The following is a 20,671-nucleotide window of genomic DNA, read 5'->3' as shown; positions in this document are numbered from 1 at the left end:
AGTCAGAAACATAATAATGGTCATTCTTTATTGAAAGCACTGTATTCATTATAAAAATGATATAAGCTTAAAAATTAAAAGATAGCTCAAATATCAAGGGAGTTTAGGAGTTAGAAATTTTTCTTTCAGAATACAGGCGGTAAAATAAGTAGATGGAACATGTGCTGGGAGGAAGACAAGGGTCTTTGCAGAGGAGTCAGCAGAGATTCGAGTCTTTCTCAGGGCTATCTTTTGCACAAAAAGAAAATGTGCAGCCTAAATATACTAGTTCAGCCTTTTAGCTAGCAGAGAGGGGTGTATGGAGGAGGACAAGGAGATGAAGTCTACCCACTGGCAGGAGGAACAGTGTCTCAGGTGGGGCATAGGACCATGCTGTAAATTCTAATCCAAAAGAAAACTGGACTTGATGAGAAAAAGCACAGGTCCTCAATGAGTTTGTTTCTTTGTAAGAACGAAGAACACGTGGCACAGAAGGAGAGTTTTAAGCTTAAGAGCACCACATGGCAGGGAGGACTTCCTGAGTTGTTTGGTATAGACAAGGGAGTACACAGCAGTAGGGCTGGGTCTGTCTTTTCTTTTCTTAAATATTTTTTAGTCGTCAATGGATCTTTATTTTACTTATTTATACGCAGCGCTGAGAATCAAACCCAGTGCCTCACACATGCTGGGCAAGCGCTCTACCACTGAGCCACAACCCCAGCCCTGGACCTCACTTTTCTGAAGGCACTTTGATATTTCTGATTGTGTTACAAACTCCTGTGAGTCAGGAAAGGCATGAGAGAAAAGTGTGAGATAAGGCATAGACAGGATCATGCAAATGGTCTGAGTGGAGCCGGTTTGACTGAAGGCTTCCCTGTAACCTTAGAGCTCTGGGCACTGTGCCCAAGGTCTCTACATCCAGCAAGGAGTAAGAAGGGAGCCTGACCAAATAGCACCCAATGGAATAATCAGGGTTCCATGCACAAGGGTTTAAAGCTGGAAAATTGGGGCTCCTCAGCACTACTAACTGTGAGATCATGGACAAATTCCTTTCCAGCTTGGGTCTCGGTTTTCTCACCTGCATAACAACACCACAGGATTTCTATGAGGGTGAAACAGAATCTAAGTAACATACACAAATCTCAGAATACACATGGCACAAGCTCTTTGTCCCCTGCCAGTTTCTTTTCTGCCCAATACTATAATTCCATAGCCATGCACCTGTCTGACCAGTATGCCTTGGGGCACAGAGGAATTGCCGGCCACCATTTCATACTCTCTCTCTACACTGGTCCCACAGCACATCCAGTGGGGCAGTGGTAACAAATGAGTACTGTGCATCACCTTTCACCCCGCAGATCACATGTCTCTGAGCATTTGATGGATTTATGATCTCAAAGGATCCTGGAAGGAGGAGAAAACTACAGGCAGGTGGAGTGTGGTTAGAGTGTGTCACTGGGGTTGTGTCCTTGGGGACTGTCTCTTGTCCGCTGACCCTTGCTCTATCCCCTTCTCTCCGCTTCTTGGTTTCCATGAGCTGAGCAGTTCTCCTCTGCCACAAACCCCCGGGGATGTTAACATTCTGCCTCATCTAAGGCCCAAAGCAATGGAGCCAGCTGACCATGAAATGAACCAATGAGTCAGAATAAGTCTTTCATTTTCTAAGTTGTTCTTATCAGGTATTTTGATCACGGTGATGGGAAGCTAAGAATCTGTGACAAAGTGGATGCCAGAGTGTCCTGAGCAGGTAGACAGCCTGCCTGTTTGTCACCCTGAGAGCCCTGCAGAGCCACACTTCCATCAGCACTGCATTGCTCCCTCCTCCACACCCATTACACACTGGATCTGGTGAAGCCATCCGCTGCAGGCACAGCATATGTCATTAAATGCCACTACTCTACAGATGAGGAAATGAAAGGAGAAAAGGTCCAAATGTTTTGCCCAAGTCTACATAGTTTGGTAGTGACAGAAAGTGGGATTAGAATTTAGTTTACAGAACTGCTAGGTTATACTCAGGCCACAAGTAATGAAAAGAAACTAGAGCTGACAGGAGGACACCCTCTTACCTGATTCCAAAGAACTACTCTCTTCATCTAAGGGGCCAACACCAACAGTGGATGACAGCACAGCCACAAAACCTTCCTTAAATTCCTCAAAGTTAACCTGTATGAATTTAAGAAAAGAGAGGACAATGTTACTTTAGACAGACCCGCATGACAGCCTTTTTTTCCCCTCAGAAACATCTGATTATTTGCCTTATAGTTTGAGAACATTCATTTTATTTTTTCATATGTGTACTTATCATATATGTCCTTAAGATTATTTACAATAGAAGAATATAATAAGAAGGCAACAAGGAACCATAATCTCACCACCACATAAACACAGTTTTATAAAAGCAGATCAACATAATTAGTAAACAGTAGCCAGATGCAGTGGTGTGTACTATAGTCCCAGCTACTTAGGAGGCTGAGAGAGGAGGATCACTGGAGCCCAGGAATTCAAGGCCAACTTGAGCAACACGGTGAGACCCATCTCTAAAAATGAGAAAAATTCTAAAAATTAGAAAGAAACCAGTGTATAAAAAAGGAATCTGATGACTATAAAACATTAATACAGATAAAACAAATATTAATTATATCACTTTCCATCAAGAAACAGACCATCCATGTTTTAAAAAAACATGTTTTGGATTTGGCTCTTTTTTGAATTTGATTTAAATGTAATTGTAAAATTCTTGTTTTTTATCTTGCTTTTATGGTTCAACATTACTTCTACAATATTCATTTAAGTTGCTGTGTATAGGTATACTTCATTCATTTTCTCTGCTGCATAGTATTCTCCTATATAACCATGCCACCATCAATCCATTGTTCTACTGACATACCTTTCCACTGTTTCCAGTGTTTAATTATTAAAAACAAACCTAATTTGGACTGGGGATGTGGCTCAAGCTGTATCGTGCTCGCCTGGCATGCGTGCGGCCCGGGTTCGGTCCTCAGCGCCACATACAAACAAAGATGTTGTGTCCGCCCAAAACTAAAAAATACATATTAAAAATACTCTCTCTCTTAAAAAAAAAAACCCTAATTTAAACAATGCTTCACATGACCTTTGCAATTTCTCCACTGCACACACCTAAGAACAGGATCCTGGGTCACAGAATATATATTACATCCCTTTGGTGAACTGAATCTTTACTAATCTTCTTACTTCAGTAACACTTTTTACCTAAAAATCCATTTTTTTATATCAAAAAATTACCCCAACTTTCTTTTTGTCAGTGTTTATATGACACATCTTTTCAAACTTTTAACTCCAATTATTTATGTCCTTGTTTCAGATTATCTCTTGTGAGCAGTATTATAGCTCTCTTTTTTTCTAGACTATCTTTTAACTGAAATATTTAGTCTACGTATACTTAATGTAATTACTGATATATTTGGATTTTAATCACTACTTTATTTTGTACTTTCAAACTGACCTACTTGCTTGTACTTTTCATTCTGTTCTTTGGATTAATGATTTTATTTTTAGATTTATATTTAAATAGTTATATTTTAGGACTTCATTTTCTCTTTATTAATTTAGAAGTTATATAGTCTTTTCGGTTCTTTTACTAATTATCTTGAAACTTGCAAAATGTATTCTTTGTTTCACAAAATTGACTATTAACCAATACTCTTGCCATGTTCTGATAATGCAAAGCAAGCATAATGCTTAAAAAGTCCACTTACTACACTCCTGACTTTGATACCTTTGTTATCATGAATTATAGTTTTTTATATTTTCAACTGTCAAAAATGTTAATTTTAATTTCACCTAGTGGATGTTCATTTAGAATTAAACTGTTTTTCATTTCTTCTTGCATTTCTGACCTTGCATCTGGGATAATTTTCCATCTATTTAAAAAATCACATTTATAATTTCATTTTTCTTATATATACTGATGCCAAACTCTTAGTTTGTCTGAGATGTTTTAATTTCACATGCTATCTTTTTTTCTTAGCAGAATAACAATTTATAACATATCATTTATTCTTATAGAATAGTGGAAATTATTCTGATCCCATTTAAACAGAAAGGACCAATAAACCACATAATAGTGTCACACAACAAAATATATGGCCTTGGGGGGAAAAAAACAAGCCACTAATAGACATAACAATGTGAAATTATCTCAGCGACATAATATTGAATAAAAGGAGACGAAGAGTATGTATTGCGTATGTAGAGTATATTTTCATTATGTAAAGTTCAGAAATAAGCAAAACAAACCTATGACATTAGTGCCAGGACAGTGGTTAACCTCTGGTGACAGAGGGACCAAAAGGCACATGAGCAGGCATTCAGGGGCTTTTATATCTTTTTGATATAAAAGAAAATGGATTTTTAGGTAAAAAGTGTTACTGAAGTAAAGAAGATTAGCAAAGGTTCAGGTCACACAGGTGGGCTCAGTTTGGAATATTCCTTGTGCTGAACATTTTGCTATGTGCTCTTTTCTCTATGCTTCAATGAAACCCAGGCAGAAATAAATCAACAGAAGAGCTATTAGGTCAAAATAGCACTGAAGCCAGAGTTAGGCAGACAGGCAAGGGTCAGATCCAGAGACTGGAGGGATTGAAATGTTAGTTCCTTCAGAGCCCTTCCTCCACTCTTATCAAGAACCTGACCCTGCTCCAACCTGTTGTCCCAGGGATTCTCATCCCCTACAGGGAATTGTTAATTACTCCCCCTTCCTGCCCAGATCACTCCTCTCAGGCCTCTTCAGCTCACCTGTTTCCCACTTTGGGCCATCCCACAGAGTATTTCCTGAACCTAGTCACATTTGCAGGAAGGAGAAAGAGAAGGAGAAGAACAAAGGAAGCCTAGGACATATAAAAAAGGGCAAAACCAGGGCTGTGGCTATGGCTCAGTGGCAGAGTGCTTGCCTTGCATGCATGAGGCACTGGGTTTGATCCTCAGCACCAACATAAAAATAAACAAATAAAATAAAGGCATTCTGTCCAACTGCAACTACTTAATTAATTAATTAATTTTTAAAAAGGCAAAAACCTCTCACTTCTTGGGATACCAGGAAACCCTTTTAAAATAAACCCTGCTTTATATGCTTGCCTCAGCGTACTTCTCCAGTGTTATACTTAAACGTGTGAGGGAGCAGAACTCATCAGTTACTCTTCAGTAACTGGCAGTATCAGCACCACAGATGTTAGAGCTGCAGGAGCAGTTATTCTGATTTCCAAATCTTGCAAAGAACTTGAATGAGCATATCTCTGTTGCTCCCATTGAAGCCAGATTTAAAGATAGTGAAAAACCAGCCTCTACCTCAGAGCAAAACCTGTCCAAGGAAGGGACATCACCTTTGTCCTTGGAAAGACCCACAGAGCACTCCTAGGCACATTCCCACCCTGCTAAGTTGTTTATCTACAAATATCAGGAGAGAACTGCTGCGCCAGGTGTCCCTGACTCAGTCAGGCTAGGTGGAGACCCATAGCAACCCCCTAGCAGCCACCAATCAGCATGAGACAGGGAAATACCTGGGATGCCAGATGATCCTCCCAGTAGTTTATGGTGTTGGGAAACCATGTAGTTCAGCACGAACACCCCTCTTGGCTTAAATCAATCAGTTCAAATAAATCCCCCTCTTGTAGTAACCAATCACCCCTACCCAACTTGTTCCCGCCAGTGAATGTGTTAATCATGTTTTAGAGTTGTTATTTGATTTTCCCGCGGTGTGTGATGATGTGCTAAGAGATGCTATGATGTATGTGGGGGTCCCTGCCTTCTCCAAAGAATGTATAAACTGCTGCAAACCCTGGGCTCAGGGCCTCTCAGCGTCACCAGTTGCTGTGTGCTTGCAGAGGACTGAGCTAGCTCGCAATAAACACCTCTTTGCTGCTTACATCGATCTTGGTCTCTGGTGGTCTTTTGGGGGTCCTGAATTCGAGCATAAAAATAGGTAGTTAGTGTAGTTAGGTAAATCGGGTCTAATATTGAGTAAGATAAAGAAAATGGAGACCATTATCGAATGGAGTCCAGGAAACCAGAACAGCAGTTAAGGAAATTAATTAATTAATTAATTAATTAATTAATTAATGTCCCCAGGTCCTTCCTGCCCAGATTACTCCTCCAGTCCACCTATCTCCCACCTTTGGGCCTTCCCACCTGCATTCTATCACTGCAGGATAGAGGGAAATAAAGGACAGGAATGTGGGAGGACTAAAAGAAGACCTTAGATATAAAAAAGGAAAGACCTCCTCCTTCCAAGGATTCCACCTTTCAGGTCCCCTTCTTCCTCCGGGAGAGAAGTCTTGTCTGCTGTCCTTTAATAAAACCTTCCACTTTCCACTCGACACTTGCCTCGGTGTTATACTTCAGTGCTAACACCATGATGGCAAGCTGCTACTTTCCCTGTGTATACAATTATTTTTCTGTCAGCCCAACTGGATTATGAGCTGACTGCTGTAGGTGCTCAACAAATCCTATGTGTTTGCCTCTATGTTCTTTCACTGCTAAGCAGAATTCTGTTTCTCACATCTAGAGGGATTTTTTTTTTTTCACCTTTATTCTCAGAAGACACTTTTGCCAGGAATGAACCTTAGGTCAGCAGTTATTTTCTTTCAGCACATTGGAGGTACTGACCACTGTATTCTTCCCTCTATTGCAGTGGAGAAGGCAGCTATCGATCTAACTATGGTTCAGTTTTAGGATATGCATTTTCTATGGCTAATTTTTTAAAAAATTGTTAAACTTTTCCTTTTGAGATAGTTATAGATTCAGATGCAGTTATAAGAAAAATAAAGAGATCCTGGGTACTCACCTGTGACCACTTTTAACATGTCTGTCTTTGTTTTCCTTCAGTACCACAACAATAGAGTCAGGTGAGGATTTCTTTTTATTTATACTCTTTGGAATACCATGGGCTTTTGGAATCCCAAGCGGTATGCTTCATCTGTTCTGAACATTATCTCCTATTATCTCTTCTTATAATGCTTCTCTCCTTTCCTCCTGGGTCTTCAATTCAAAGAATCCTGAACCTTATCACTCTACCCCTTTACCATCTTTTTGTTTTTATCTATCTTCATGCTACATTCTGGATGATTAGACTTTTCAGTCTCATTTGTTTCCATGTTTAGATTTGTTATATCATTTCTTAGCCATCCCTCTAAGAAGTCCTATGGATCTTTTCAAATTCATTTTTTAAAAGTCTCCTAATATGGTAACAATAATTGTTTTAGATTTTGTGGGTCTGCTTCCATTGTTGCTTGTTTTTGTTGGTTCTTACTCAACCTGATTTGTTTGTTGTGTGCCTGCTAACCCAACTGTATGCTGGTCATTGCATTTAGCTATTACTTAGGACTAATTTCAGAGCTTAAGAGTAAGTTTGCCTTTGCCAAATGTCACAGCAATACCAATGCTTTAATGAAAGGCTTGAGGATATGTAGACTCTGAGGAGGACACAAGACCAAACCACAAAGAAGCACAAAAGTTGACTGACATGAAAGTCATCTTTGTCCAACAGGTATTACCCATTAGGATTCTCCCTTAAATTTGGGGCTGGTTTCCCACATTCTAACATTGGGCAAACCTGGTTTTGACATATTTACCTTTTGAGTCCCCTGAGATCAATTTTACAGTTGCTTACTTATGATCAGAAAATATTCTGAGGGCAAATGGGGTTTTGTGTGTTGAGGTCACCTCTCTAGGTACTTGGTTTAGCACGGATTTTTGGACTAGTAATTTCTTGCTAAGTCTGTTTTGCTCTTTACTGTCTTTGAGATTTTTGGTTTACTTGCCCTATGAGGAAAGTTGGCCAGAGTTTGCTAACTTACCACCACTGAAATGGCTGAAGTCTCATTTCTTTTTAGGGCTGCATAAAATTTCATCATATGGACCTACTAGAATTTATTTAATCAATCCCAAAATGAAAAGACAAGTTCTAATCTTGAATAACCTTGCCTATATACATTTCCCATTAAGATAGAAATTGTATTTCTCTCAGCTCTGCATTCCTAACAGCTGGTATTGATTAACACATTATGAGGTGCTTCAAAAATGTTTGATGTATATATTCATGGATAATAAAATGGCAAGTTTTGCTTAATCTAATCAGGTTTCCTTTGCATCTTTGATAAAATGATTATCAGCTGACTATCTTCTATCAGGCAGTAGAAGAATATGATAGACCAGTTTGGTGCCATTTTAGACTGGTTATAATATAATTTACATATACCATTAACATACAATATATATACCATTTGGACTTGTATGTTTCCTCATGCCCTTCACTTTCACAACTTTCAAAACAGAAAGAACCCCATTGGCATTCAGATGTTTGCCCTAACAAGACAACCCACCCATCTCCATGTGATCTCGGACTCATTCATTGAAATGAAAAGGCTGCATCTGTGCTCTAGAGCCATGTTTGACTTTAAAATTACTCCCAGTGTCACTATGTTAAGAATCATTTTTTTTTTTTAAGAAGAAGTCTCTCTGCCCAAATTTAAAATATTCAAGGTTAAGATCCTCCCCACTGGTCATTTAAAAAAAATATTATTATTATTTTAGTTGCAGTTGTACACAATACCTTTATTTATATGTAGTGTTGAGGATAAACCCTAGGGCCTTGCACGTGCTAGTCAAGCGCTCTACCACTGAGCCCCAGCCCCAGCCTCCTCCCTTTTTAAATATATATATTTTTAGTTGTAGTTGGACATAATACCTTTATTTATTTATTTTTATGTGGTGCTGATCGAACCCAGCGCTTTGCATGTGCTAGGCAAGTGCTCCACTGCTGAGCCACAACCCCAGCATCCCTACTGGTATTTTTTTTAAAACACCCCAAAATGATATAATATAAAACAGGCATGGAAATTCCTCATGGTAGTTACAAGAAGTTTAGGCATATTTCCTTTCTGGCTTAATAATAGCAAGATCTAGGACTTTAAAATAAACATTAGCAAGGCTCAAAAACAACCTTGCTAATTCAAATATTACAATATTTATTTTGAAAATTAGAGTTATGTATTAATGACTAAATTTACAGAGTGGAGTTTTTTCCATTTAAAATGAAAGTAGTTTTATTGAATTCTATGGGGAAAATGTTCTTTCATCAAAAATGACCAGTGTGGAAAAAAAAAAAAAAAAAAAAAAAAAAAAAATGACCAGTGTGATAATTGTTACTGGGGTTTTTTTGTTTTTGTTTTTTTTAATGATTAAAAAAAAATCTTAACGATTTAAGACTTCTAAGAAGTAGAAAGGGAGGTCCAGGGTGCCTTTTAGTGTTTCTGATACTGAGAGCAGGTTGTGGTCTAGAATGTAGGTCACCACTCTAGATGACCTTGAATTTCCTAGTGTTTCCATTTTCTATCTGGCCTAGATGAAATTACAGGCACCTTGAAGATGGGTATCATTTAAGTTCAATAAATTTCAAGTTGGTTAATTTTCTAAGACAATCTGCCCTAAGGTAGTCTGAAATTATATCTGAATGATTTACCAGCTGAGTTGCTACTAGATTCAAGTTTGGTAACCCCTTACCCAAACTTTTCTCCATTCTATTCCCAAGAAAAACCTCTGAAAGTTACTCTCGTAGTAAAAAAAAAAAAAAAAAAAAAAAAAGTAATCCTAAAGAATTTCCTAAATTGTAGGATTGGCAAAGAAGGAAAACATCATTCCATATGCTAATAACTTTCCTTTGACAAGTATCTTTCCTCAACTGATATTTACCTAATACCTATAATAGCCAACTACACAACTCTGTGCTCTTCTTCATGAAAATGGAATCTAATACCCACCCTGGCAAAGTGGTTGCTTCCAAGAAGAGTCTGCAGGAGTATAGGCAGCTGCTTTTCCAGGTGAAGCTTACAGCACAGTTGGGTCAACTCGTCTCGGTCCAGAAATCCTGTCCCAGTAGTGTCACAGCTGTTGTAGACTTCCCTGAGCTGTGAGACATAGTGGTTCTCCTCTTCATCCATCCCATAGCAGGCTAGCCACGACAGTGGAAAATAAAAACGTTAGGACAAGTTTCTTGCCACCCCACATCCTTTCCACGTGGCTGGACAAACACAGGTCACAGAGCTGGTATGCGGGAACAGGCATCAGGAGTTGTATTAGAGTCAAGTGCAGCTGGGAGGAATTAATTTCACCTTTACGCAAAAAGCCTGAAGCAGTTAACAAGGACTCAGGATAGAAAGACCAGTGCTTTAATCATAAATCACAAGAAAATGACTGGCACACACCTGTAATCCCAGCAGCTCTTGAAGGCTCAGACAGGAGGGTAGCGAGTTCAAAGCCAGCCTCAGCAATGGCGAGGCACTAAGCAACTCAGTGAGACCCTGTCTCTAAATAAAATACAAAATAAGGCTGGGGATGTGGCTCCGTGGTCAACTGCCTCTGAGTTCAATCTCCAGTACCAAAAATAAAATAAAATAAAATAAATAATTAAAAAATTTATTATAGAATGAACAGAAAAAAGGAAACGTGGGACTGTGTGACATGCACCTGTAGTCTCAAGCACCCTGCAAGGCTGAGGCAAGATCACTTTGAGTCCAGGAGTTTGAGGCCCACCTGGGCAACACAGCAAGACTGTCTTGAAGAGAAAAGAGAGGAGAAGAGGGGAGGGGGAGGAAGAGGAGAAAAGAGAAGAGAAAGAAAGGGAAAGGAAAAAGAAAAAAAAAAAGCTAAATACAAAGATAAAGCATCCAAAATTCTACCACCTAAAAATTTATTAGTATTTTGGCTAACATACATTCCAATTTTTCTGTGTACATAAACTAATGTGTTTTTCCCTTACAAATACACGGTCTTTCCCTTACAAATACACGGTCTTTCCCTTACAAATACAAGTATTTACTTACAAATACTAAAATTAGTAGTAAAAACTTAACCCAAATTTCACTAAAGTGCTTATAAGAAAACATGGCAACTCCAATAAAGATACACACAGGATATGAATATGTCTCCCAAAAATCATATGATTAACAAACCATCTAAAAGCATTCAAACTAAAACAAGAAGACTATTTGTGACTGTCAAATTATCCAGACTAAAATCCTTCCTTGCTCACTCAGACTGAAGACTAATAAGAAAGATCTTACACATCACCAGAGAAAGGAGCAACCAATAAGTATTTCTGCAGGATACTGTGTCTATATATAAAAACATAAATATTCCTTTCATCTGATCTAATTATTTCACTTACATAAAATTCCTTTGTACTTATGAAACAGATACAAAGATATGAGTTCATCGGAGTATTATTTAGGAAAGAACAGGAAAGAAAGCAATCTAAATTATAAAACAAAGGAAAAGGGCTGGGGATGTGGCTCATGCGGTAGCGCGCTCGCCTGGCATGCGTGCGGCCCGGGTTCGATCCTCAGCACCACATACAAACAAAGATGTTGTGTCCGCCAAAAACTAAGTGAATAAATAAATAAATTCTCTCTCTCTCTTTCTCTCTCTCTCTAAAAAAAATAAAAATAAAAATAAAGCAAAGGAAAAATGTTTGTTAAATTACAAGTGTGTTTATATGGCATAATATTAAATTATCTCAAAACTCATATTTCTATAAAAATATTTACTAGTATGGGAAGTATATTTAGTAAATATTGAGACAGAATACAAGAGTTATTAAATGGGATGGCATCAAAATTAAAAAGCCTCTACACAGCAAAAGAAACAATTAGATATGTAAAGAGAAAACCCATAGAATGGGAGAATATCTTTGCCAGCTACTCTTTCAACAGAAAATTAATATCCAGAATATATAAAGAATTCAACAAACTTAATACCTAAAAATCAAATAACCCAATTAATAAAGGGGCAAAGAAATTAAACTGACATTTCTCAAAAGAAACACAAATGGACAACCAATATACAAAAAAATGTTCAATATCATTAGCATTTAGGGAAATGAAAATCAAAACTACACTGAGATTTCATCTCACTCCAATCAGAATGGCAGTCATCAAAAATACAAACAATAATCAATGCTGGAGAGAATGTGGAGGAAAAAACCAAACACCTAGTGGGTTTGTAAATTATTACAACCACTATGAAAATCAGTAAGAATTTCCTCAAAAGATTAGAAATGAAACCACATATGACCTGGTATTTATCCTAAAGAATTAAAGCCATCATGCTATCGTGATACATGCATACCCATGCATGTTCACAATTCATAATAGCCAAATTATGGAACCAGCATAGGATGCACCAATGGATGAATGGATTAAAACATGTGGTGTATATATACACAATGTAGGTTTATTTAGTCAGAAAGGAGAATGAAATCACGTCATCTGCAAGACACTGCATAGAATTTGAGAATATCACATTAAATGATATAAGCCAAAGTCGGAAGCTCAAGGGTCATATGTTTTCTTTCATATGTAGAAATTAGAGAGGAAAAAGTAAAAGGTAGGGCAGGAGAGAATCTCATGAAAACCAAAGGGAAATCAGTAGACTAGAGGAAAGAGACCAGGAAGAGGAAGGAGAGGAGGAAAAGTAGAAATACTGAGGAATGATATGGGCCAAATTATGTTGTTATATTGTGGGCATGTACAAATATACAAATTATGTACACATATAATCACCAATAAAAATATGGAAAAATAGTGAGGAAGAATAAAAGCCGTTTTAATTATATAGCTAATATAGTTATTGATCATTTTATATATAATAATTCATTTATACCTTGTAACAATTGTGTCACGAAGTGTCTACAATTTCTAGGGGAAACATTTTAAGAAAGGAAAAGAAAAATTCAATTATACTAAAATGGTAAGATTCTTTCGTGGTATTATATGCTTATATTTCTTATTTTGTACTTTTTATATTTCTCAAAAATTTTATATCAAGTAGAATACTTTTAAAAACCTGGAAAAAAATGTTGAGAAAACATGAAAAGTACTAAAGTCCTAAAGACATTAGGATGAACCAACCAAACCACTAAAGTTTAACCATTTTGACCCACAAATATGGCAATTTCATATGGTTCAGACTATTTTATAGGCACAAAAACTAAGGAAAAAATCTAAGAGGAAACGTGATAAGGAAACAAAGTCAATCAAACTCATTAATAATCAGATCATTCACAAACATGAAATAATGAAGCAACACATCTTACTAGTAGGCCACATCACAATAAATGCCAACTTAATAGATGCAGATGGTGTTTACTTGCCAACACCTACAAAAGGCAGGGAGATCTGAGTCAGAACTGTATCAAGGACTGAAATATGTTCAGACTAAGCCTTCAATGGGAATTCTGCATGCTTAACATCTTAGTTGAAAAAGCAATAAAACTAATGACAAAAAAAAATCAACATTAAAGCTGGGCGTGATGAAGTATACCTGTAATCCCAGCACTTGGGAAGTTAAGGCAGAAGGATGCCTTGAGCCCAGGAATTTAGGATCAGCCTCGGCAACAGAATGAGACCTTGTTTAAACAGCAAACAAAAAAGTAGAATCTTCATCCTGATATTTCACTGTGACTGTAGTAGGCAGAATGCCTTCTCTGATCTCTTAAACACTTGTTTGTAAAATGTATACAATTAGCCAGTGTCCACACTAAGGATACATAAACCAGTTCATGATCTCAGCTCTCATGAAGTATAAAATGGTAATGAACCTGTTCAACAATCTCTGTGGGTGCGCCGAGCTTGCTAACCAAATTATTTATTACTTTGTCATACAGGATTACGCAGATGTTAGGAAAGGTCAAAGAAGGGTGAACACCTGTAACTCTTTCAACCCACTGCAAGAAGCATCCAGAATAAAAATGGACAGAAAAACATCCACAATCAGTAAGAAAGTAAACTGAACTTTCTTAAGTCAACATCTTTCAAACTATTTTCTTTGGTAGACAAAAACCTTTCATCCTGATCTACGTAATATTGATATTTGAGCCAGGCACAGTGGGGCACACCTGTAATCCCAGTGGGTCAGGAGGGTGAGACAGGAGAATTGCAAGTTCAAAGCCAGCCTCAGCAACAGTGAGGTGCTTAGCAGCTCAGTGAGACCCTGTCTCTAAATAAAAAATACAAAATAGGGCTGGGGATGTGGCTCAGTGACCAAGTGCCCCTGAGTTCAATCCCCAGTATCAAAAACCAAAACAAACAAAACAAAAGCAAACAAACAAACAAAAAAAAACCTGTTGATATTTGCAAATACCAATTTTTGATAAGCCAGAAGTAAATTCACAGGAGAACACACAGTAAGAAAGACAAGTGGGGTTATGGCTCAGTGGTAGAGTGCTTGCCTAGTATGTATGAGGCACTGGGTTTCAGTCTCAGCATCACATATAAATAAAATAAAAGTCCACTGACAACTAAAAAAATATTAAAATAAAAAAAGACAAGTGGTACAATTCAGAATCTGAAAGGCAAGGAATGAGAACACAGTGGTGTGGGTGAATGGGAGGGGCTGACCTCAGGCAGAGCTAAACATAGTAATATTTCCTTCAGTGCTCCCATTCCCGCATCTTCATGAATGGTAGACAAATCCTGTTTTGAAATCTCCTCTATTTTCCCCTATATTTAGTTGTAATCAATTTAAAAAATTAGAAGTATGTAAATTAACAACAAACAAAACAACAACAACAAAACTCCATCCCTCCACCCAACCTGATTCCTAATGAAAACCACTACTCACAGTGTAGGCTTTGAGACTATTTCCAAGTCTCTATAATATATAAAGTCAGTCATGCACGTGTGCATACATAAAACACATAGATATACATTATTTTCACATGAAAAAGGACATATTATTTTGCAACTTGTTCTTTTAACTGATATTCTCAGAGATCTTTCCATATCTTCCTCATTTAAAAACAACACCATACAAGGAACTGGGATTGTGTCTCAGTGGGAGAGCATTTGCCTACAATCTATGAGGCACTGGGTTCAACCCTCAGCAATACATATAAATATTTTTTTTAAAAAAAATAAAAGGTCCATCAACAACTACAAAAAAAGTTTTTTAAAAGGCCATACATGATCTTGTATGCAGGAATGCCACAGAATATATCTGAATATTCTCTTAGTAGGAAACATCAGACAAATCCAGGTTTTGTTTTTAAAAAATCATGGGTAATAAAAATCCCTATTCATCCCTCCCTATTTCTCCTGTGAGCCCTGAAAGGGGTGAACCCATTGCTATTCCAACTAACCCACCCCAGCAGGCTGCTTCTCTGGGATAGTTTGGGAGTACTCCAGGGAACAGGTGGGTTTCAAGAAGCATTAGCTGGCTGGACTGTTTTCCCAAGATTGGGGGGGTAAAGAGAAAAGTCTCCCAGCTGTGGGCAAGTAGGGGTGGCCTTGGCTCTCAGTTGTCCCTGTGTCACAGCTTTTTATGTACATGGGGAACCAACAGCACAATAGGGTGATTCAAAGTTGTTGCTGAGGTGCATCTTTCTTTTTCTAAACTGAGAAGGAAGAGAGTATCCAACTGGAGCCTGAGGGGCTCTAGCTGCCCACCAACAAACTCTGTTTGTGGCAAGGCTCATCCCCCAGCACCACACACCCTTCATGGGTCAAGGAGAGACAGACAGAAAGAAATAACTTGAAAGACTGGAACTGCAGGCCATAAGACCTGACCAGAAGAACAGCTTTTCCTCATCACCCACAGTGGCTGGGGTAACCCCTTCCTCACTTCCTCTCAGGACCACAGGGGTTTTTTGTTTTTTGTCTTTTTGGGTTTTTTTTTTTGGTACCAGGGATTGAACCCATGGGTACTTTACCACTGAGCTACAACCCCGGTCCTTTGAATTTATTATTCTGAGACAGGGTCTTCCTAAGTTGTTAGGGCCTCGCTGAGTTTCTGAGGCTAGCCTCAAACTTGCAGTCCTCTTGCCCCAGCCTTCCAAGTCACCGAGTGCCCAGCCAAATTCACATTTTGAAGGCTAGGCTTGGATTTATCCAGGAGATAGAAGTTTTAGTTGCTGAATGACCAGAGAAATACATGCCCCCTGGAAGGCCAGGCAGCAGGGCTGGTGCTTGGAAAGAACCTGTGCCTCAGACTACAGCAGCATGGACAGCAGAGTGCTGAGCAGGCCCAAAGGGGGCCCAGCGGGCACTGCAGACACTGACCTTGCTAAAAATAAACATGGTCAGTTCTGAAAACAGATCAGTACCTAGTAAAAGTGATGGAGGAAACCAGCTTAGGCCCTTTTGCTCTCAGGCCTTCTTCCATGTAGGAAGCAGAGAACAGCCCTCACCAGACACCAAACCTGTCAGCGTTGTGACCTTGGGACTTCACAGTCTCCAGAACTGTGAGAAATGAACTTCTGTTATTTATAAATTTCCCTGTCTTTAGATACTGTGTTATAGTAGCACAAACAGACTAAGATACCATCTAAGGAACACAGCCCTGGGAGGAAGAGCTCCTGAACCAGGCAGGTATGACCACCATGGACCTCACCTTCCTCACACCTGCCCTGGCTCTCTTGCCCACAAGGCAGATGAGTACCTGCGAAAAGCCCTAGCCAGCACTCCCATTCTCAGAGCCTACCATGGTGCAGAAAATTTAACGTACAATCTCCAGACTTCCCAAATGCCAGAAATGTTTAGATTTATATTTTTATGTCTGATAGTTTGGATTTATGTTTTTATGAACCTGCTTAAGCAACCACAATATATGATACTGTAATAGCAAAACACAGAGAAGGTCACTGGCACAACAGAGTCCTTGAAACTCCAGGCTGTTTCTCCCAGAACAACAAGAAAAGATCTAGGCTGGAGCAGAGGATAAGCCATGGGGGTAGGGAGACACATAAGCTTGAGAACCTTCCCAGAGGAAAGATCTCACAAACGCAGACCCAGCAAATTCTCAGAAGCACAGGGCAAGTTAGGCATGGAGCACACCTGCCTGCACTCCTGACCTTATATTGCAGGATGAAGAAGGATGCAGGAATGGGGGCTGGAGGTGAAAGGGCACTGACAGTCTCTGCATCAGCAATGAAGCCCCAGTCATCTGTGTGAACCCATCCACCTACTCATCTGAGTAGGGAAACTTCCAATCTGACCTACTGCCCCCTGAGAAACAGCTGATGTGGAGTGGAGGGTGGGGTTACACCCTGCCTTGCTCAACTTCACAAGGCTGGCTGATAGGCCATTCCTCCGTTCCCATCCTTTTCCTTGTCCCTATGAGTCTGAGACCATGCCCTTGCCAGATATAGGGAAGCAGGAGAGCCAGGTACAATAGGTCTACAGATTAAGTTGAAAAGACCTTTTGATCACAATTTGCTAGGACATTTCCTAGCCCACATCCTAGACAATGTCCAGCCGTGTTTTCAAAATGATGGAAAGGAGGAGGTACTTACTGTCTCTATTCATGCACACACCACAGAATCTGTCTTTGCTTCATCCTAGGATTGAGTGTGGGGGTATCTTTCTCTAGTGTCTCAAATACCCATGACTTAACCTTAGTGGTTGAGACAGTTGGAAACGTGGGCCAGGAAAGCATGGGAAACCCCAAGGCAGACTTCTTTTACTTGGAAACATGGCCAAGGAGCCTTGCCACTATAAGGGGCTGCTCTCTCCAGGGGTCCCAAATATGGCTCAGGTGACAGGTTTTTGTCTAGTGCCAAACTCTGAACACCATGGTATTGTAGATCTCAAAAGTGGTGGAAAAGCTCCAAATGGAAACCTCAGAATTCCAATGCTCACATACACGCCATCTGCCAATAATGCCAGTTGAAGAGAACCCACCGGAGAGCAGAGGGAAGTAAATATGAGGTTTAACAAATGCCCTACAGATGTACACACAGAGGAAAACTGTAATATTCACAGAGAGATAAAAGAAAATCATTATAGTCATGAAACAAAATAAACGGCTGGACAAAAAGAATGATTAGAGACCAAAGGAAGCTTCTTATGTGTTAACATATTATTGTTGCCATTAAAAAATCAAATGGTAGAATTAGAAGGTAAGTACAAGAAAACCTTCCATTAAATGGAAACAATGAGCAGATAAAGAATTAGAAAAAGTAAGGCCATAAGAAATTACCTCCTGCTTGCACAAGCCTGTAATCCCAGCAGCTCAGGAGGCTGAGGCAGGAGAATGGCAAGTTCAAAGTTAGTTTCAGCAACAGCGAGGTGCTAAGCAACTCTGTGAGACTCTGTTTCTTTTATTTTAAATATTTGTTTTTTAGTTGTAGTTGGACACAATACTTTTATTTCACTTGTTTATTTTTATGTGGTGCTGAGGATCGAACCCAGGGTCTCCCAGGTACAGGTCGAATGCTCTAAGGCTGAGCCACAACCCCAGCCCGAGACTCCGTTTCTTTAAAGTACAAAATAGGGCTGGGGATGTGGCACAGTGGTTGACTGCCCCTGAGTTCAATCCCCAGTAACCAAAAAAAAAAAAAAAAAAAAAAAAAAGGAAGAAGAAGAAGAAGTCCTTATAGAAATAGTTATTAAAATAGAAAGGTACTGCCATAAAGACAGGCACATACAGACCACTGGAGCCCAGAGAAAAATCCTCACATATATGGTCAAAAGATCTTCAACAAGGGTGTGAAAACCACACAACAGGGAAAGAACTGTCTCCTCTTCAACAAATATTGTAGAGACAACTTGATACAAACAGAAGAATCAGATTTAACTCCTATCTTATACCATATTAAAAATTAATTCAAAATGGATCCAAGACTTCAAGTAAGAACTAAACTACAAAATCCTTAGAAGAGATTAAAAGAAAAGGCTTTGGGAATGATTTCCATTGTGTAGCACTGAAAGCATGGGCAACAAGAGCAAAAATGGACAAAAGAGATAATAACATCATAGGGCTGGGGTTGTGGTTCAGCAGTAGAACACTTGCCTAGCACGTGGGAGGCACTGGGTTCGATCCTCAGCACCACATAAAAATAAATAAATAAAATAAAGGTATTGTGTCCAACTACAATTGAAAAATAAAATTTTTTTTAAAGAGAGAGAGAACATCAAACTTAAGAATTATATAGTGAGTCCTGTATGGAACTGGAGAAAATACTTGCACATTGCATATCTGATAAGGAGTTAATAACCAAACACCTAAAAAACTTCTACAACTGAAGAACAAAACAAGTATTCCAGTTTTTAAAAATGGGGAAAGGATTTAAATAGACTGTTCTCCAAAGAAGATATACAAATGATGTAGGAACATATGAAAAAAAAAAAGGCACACCACTTCTCTATTAGAGAAATATATGTTAAAATCACAAGAAGGAGGATCACAAGTTCTTGGCCAGTCTCAGCAATTTAGCGAGACCCATTTTCAAAATAAAAATTAAAAAGGGCTGAGGATACAGCTAGGTGGTAGAGTACCCCTGGGTTCATCTCACTACCATAAAACAAAAAAATCCCAGAAAGTAGCAAATCTAGAGGAAGATGTGAAGAAATTAGAATCCTTGAGCATTGATAGTAAGAATGAGGTTGCTCAAAAAAAAAAGTAGAATTACCATATAACCCAGCAATGCTGCTTCTGGGTATAAGAAAGAAGGTGGCTTCTGGTATCCAAAAGAACTGAATCAGGGTTGTAAAGAGATTTACATTTGCATGTTCACTGCAGCATCAGTCACAATGACCAAGAAATGGAAGCAACTTTCCTTATGCAGAAGACAGATAATGTGACATTTCTGTGCAATGGAACATTAATCAACCTCAAAAAGGAAGAAAATTCTGATGCAACATGGGTGAAACTTGAGAACATCATTCTAAGAGAAATAAGCCATCATCAAAGGACAAATATGTATGAGATATCTAGAGTAGTAAAAATCACACACACACACACACACACACACACACACACACACACAGTAGTAGGGTGATGGCTGGGGGCTAGGGGAGAGAAAATGGGGAGGAGTTGCTGGATGTGTATAGAGTTTCAGTTTTGCAAGATGAAAAACTTTTATATGAAATCAGTCTTAATTGACCACCAACAGATGACCGAATAAAGAAAATGGTACATAAGCACACACATGTGCACATGAACACTATTCAGCCTGGAAAAAAAAATCCTATAATTTGTAATAACATGGATGAACCTAGAAGACACTAGGCTAAGTGAAATAATCCAGGCACAGAAAGACAAATCATGTATGATCTCACCTATATGTGGACTCTAAAAAAGTTGGCCTCACAGAAGCAAAAAGAGTGATGGTTACCAGAGTTGGGGTGGGGATGTGTATGCAGATGCAGGTCAAAGAGAACAAACTTTTGTGAAGACACAATGAGTAAGTTCTGGGGATCTACTATACAACATGGTGACTGCAGTTAGTAAAAATGCATTGAATACCTGAAAACTGCTAAAAAAGTAGTTTTTAAATGCTCCTGCCACACACACATACAAAAACAAACAAACAAACAAACAAAAACGTTAAGGGTATAAGGTAATGGCTATGTGAATAATTTGTATGTCACAACATATACATTTATCAAAATATTACTTCTTGTATACTGTAAATATACACAATTTTTTATTTCTCAGCTTTAACATAATAAAACTGGAAGGGCAGAATGAAAAAGTTCTAGAGATCTGTTATACAATCATGTGAATATAGTTAACACTATTTATTTGTATACTTAAAAAATGGTTACGAGAACCAGTGTAGGTGTCTATCAATGGATGAATGGATAAAGAAAATGGATAAAGAAAAGTGAAGTTCCATTCAGCTATAAAGAGAAATGAAATTATGTCATTTACAGGAAAATTA

General features: G+C 38.6%; 1 protein-coding gene across 3 annotated transcripts in view; it reads right to left on the bottom strand.

The window, feature by feature from the left end:
• Ninl (ninein like) overlaps positions 1-20,671 on the bottom strand; it is a 155,435-nt gene that overhangs the window by 65,467 nt on the left and 69,297 nt on the right. For all 3 annotated transcript variants that reach the window (XM_078051310.1, XM_040274792.2, XM_078051311.1), the window contains exons 2-3: positions 9,774-9,964; positions 2,046-2,142 (exon numbers count right to left, since the gene is read on the bottom strand). In XM_078051310.1, the coding sequence (XP_077907436.1) occupies positions 2,046-2,142; positions 9,774-9,953 (277 nt within the window). In that variant the 5' untranslated portion in view covers positions 9,954-9,964. The remainder of the gene's footprint in view (positions 1-2,045; positions 2,143-9,773; positions 9,965-20,671) is intronic.

This window comes from Ictidomys tridecemlineatus, chromosome 5 (genome assembly GCF_052094955.1).
Source record: "Ictidomys tridecemlineatus isolate mIctTri1 chromosome 5, mIctTri1.hap1, whole genome shotgun sequence".
NCBI classification, from domain to species: Eukaryota; Metazoa; Chordata; class Mammalia; order Rodentia; family Sciuridae; genus Ictidomys; species Ictidomys tridecemlineatus.
This window is presented reverse-complemented; position numbering and strand designations above follow the sequence as displayed.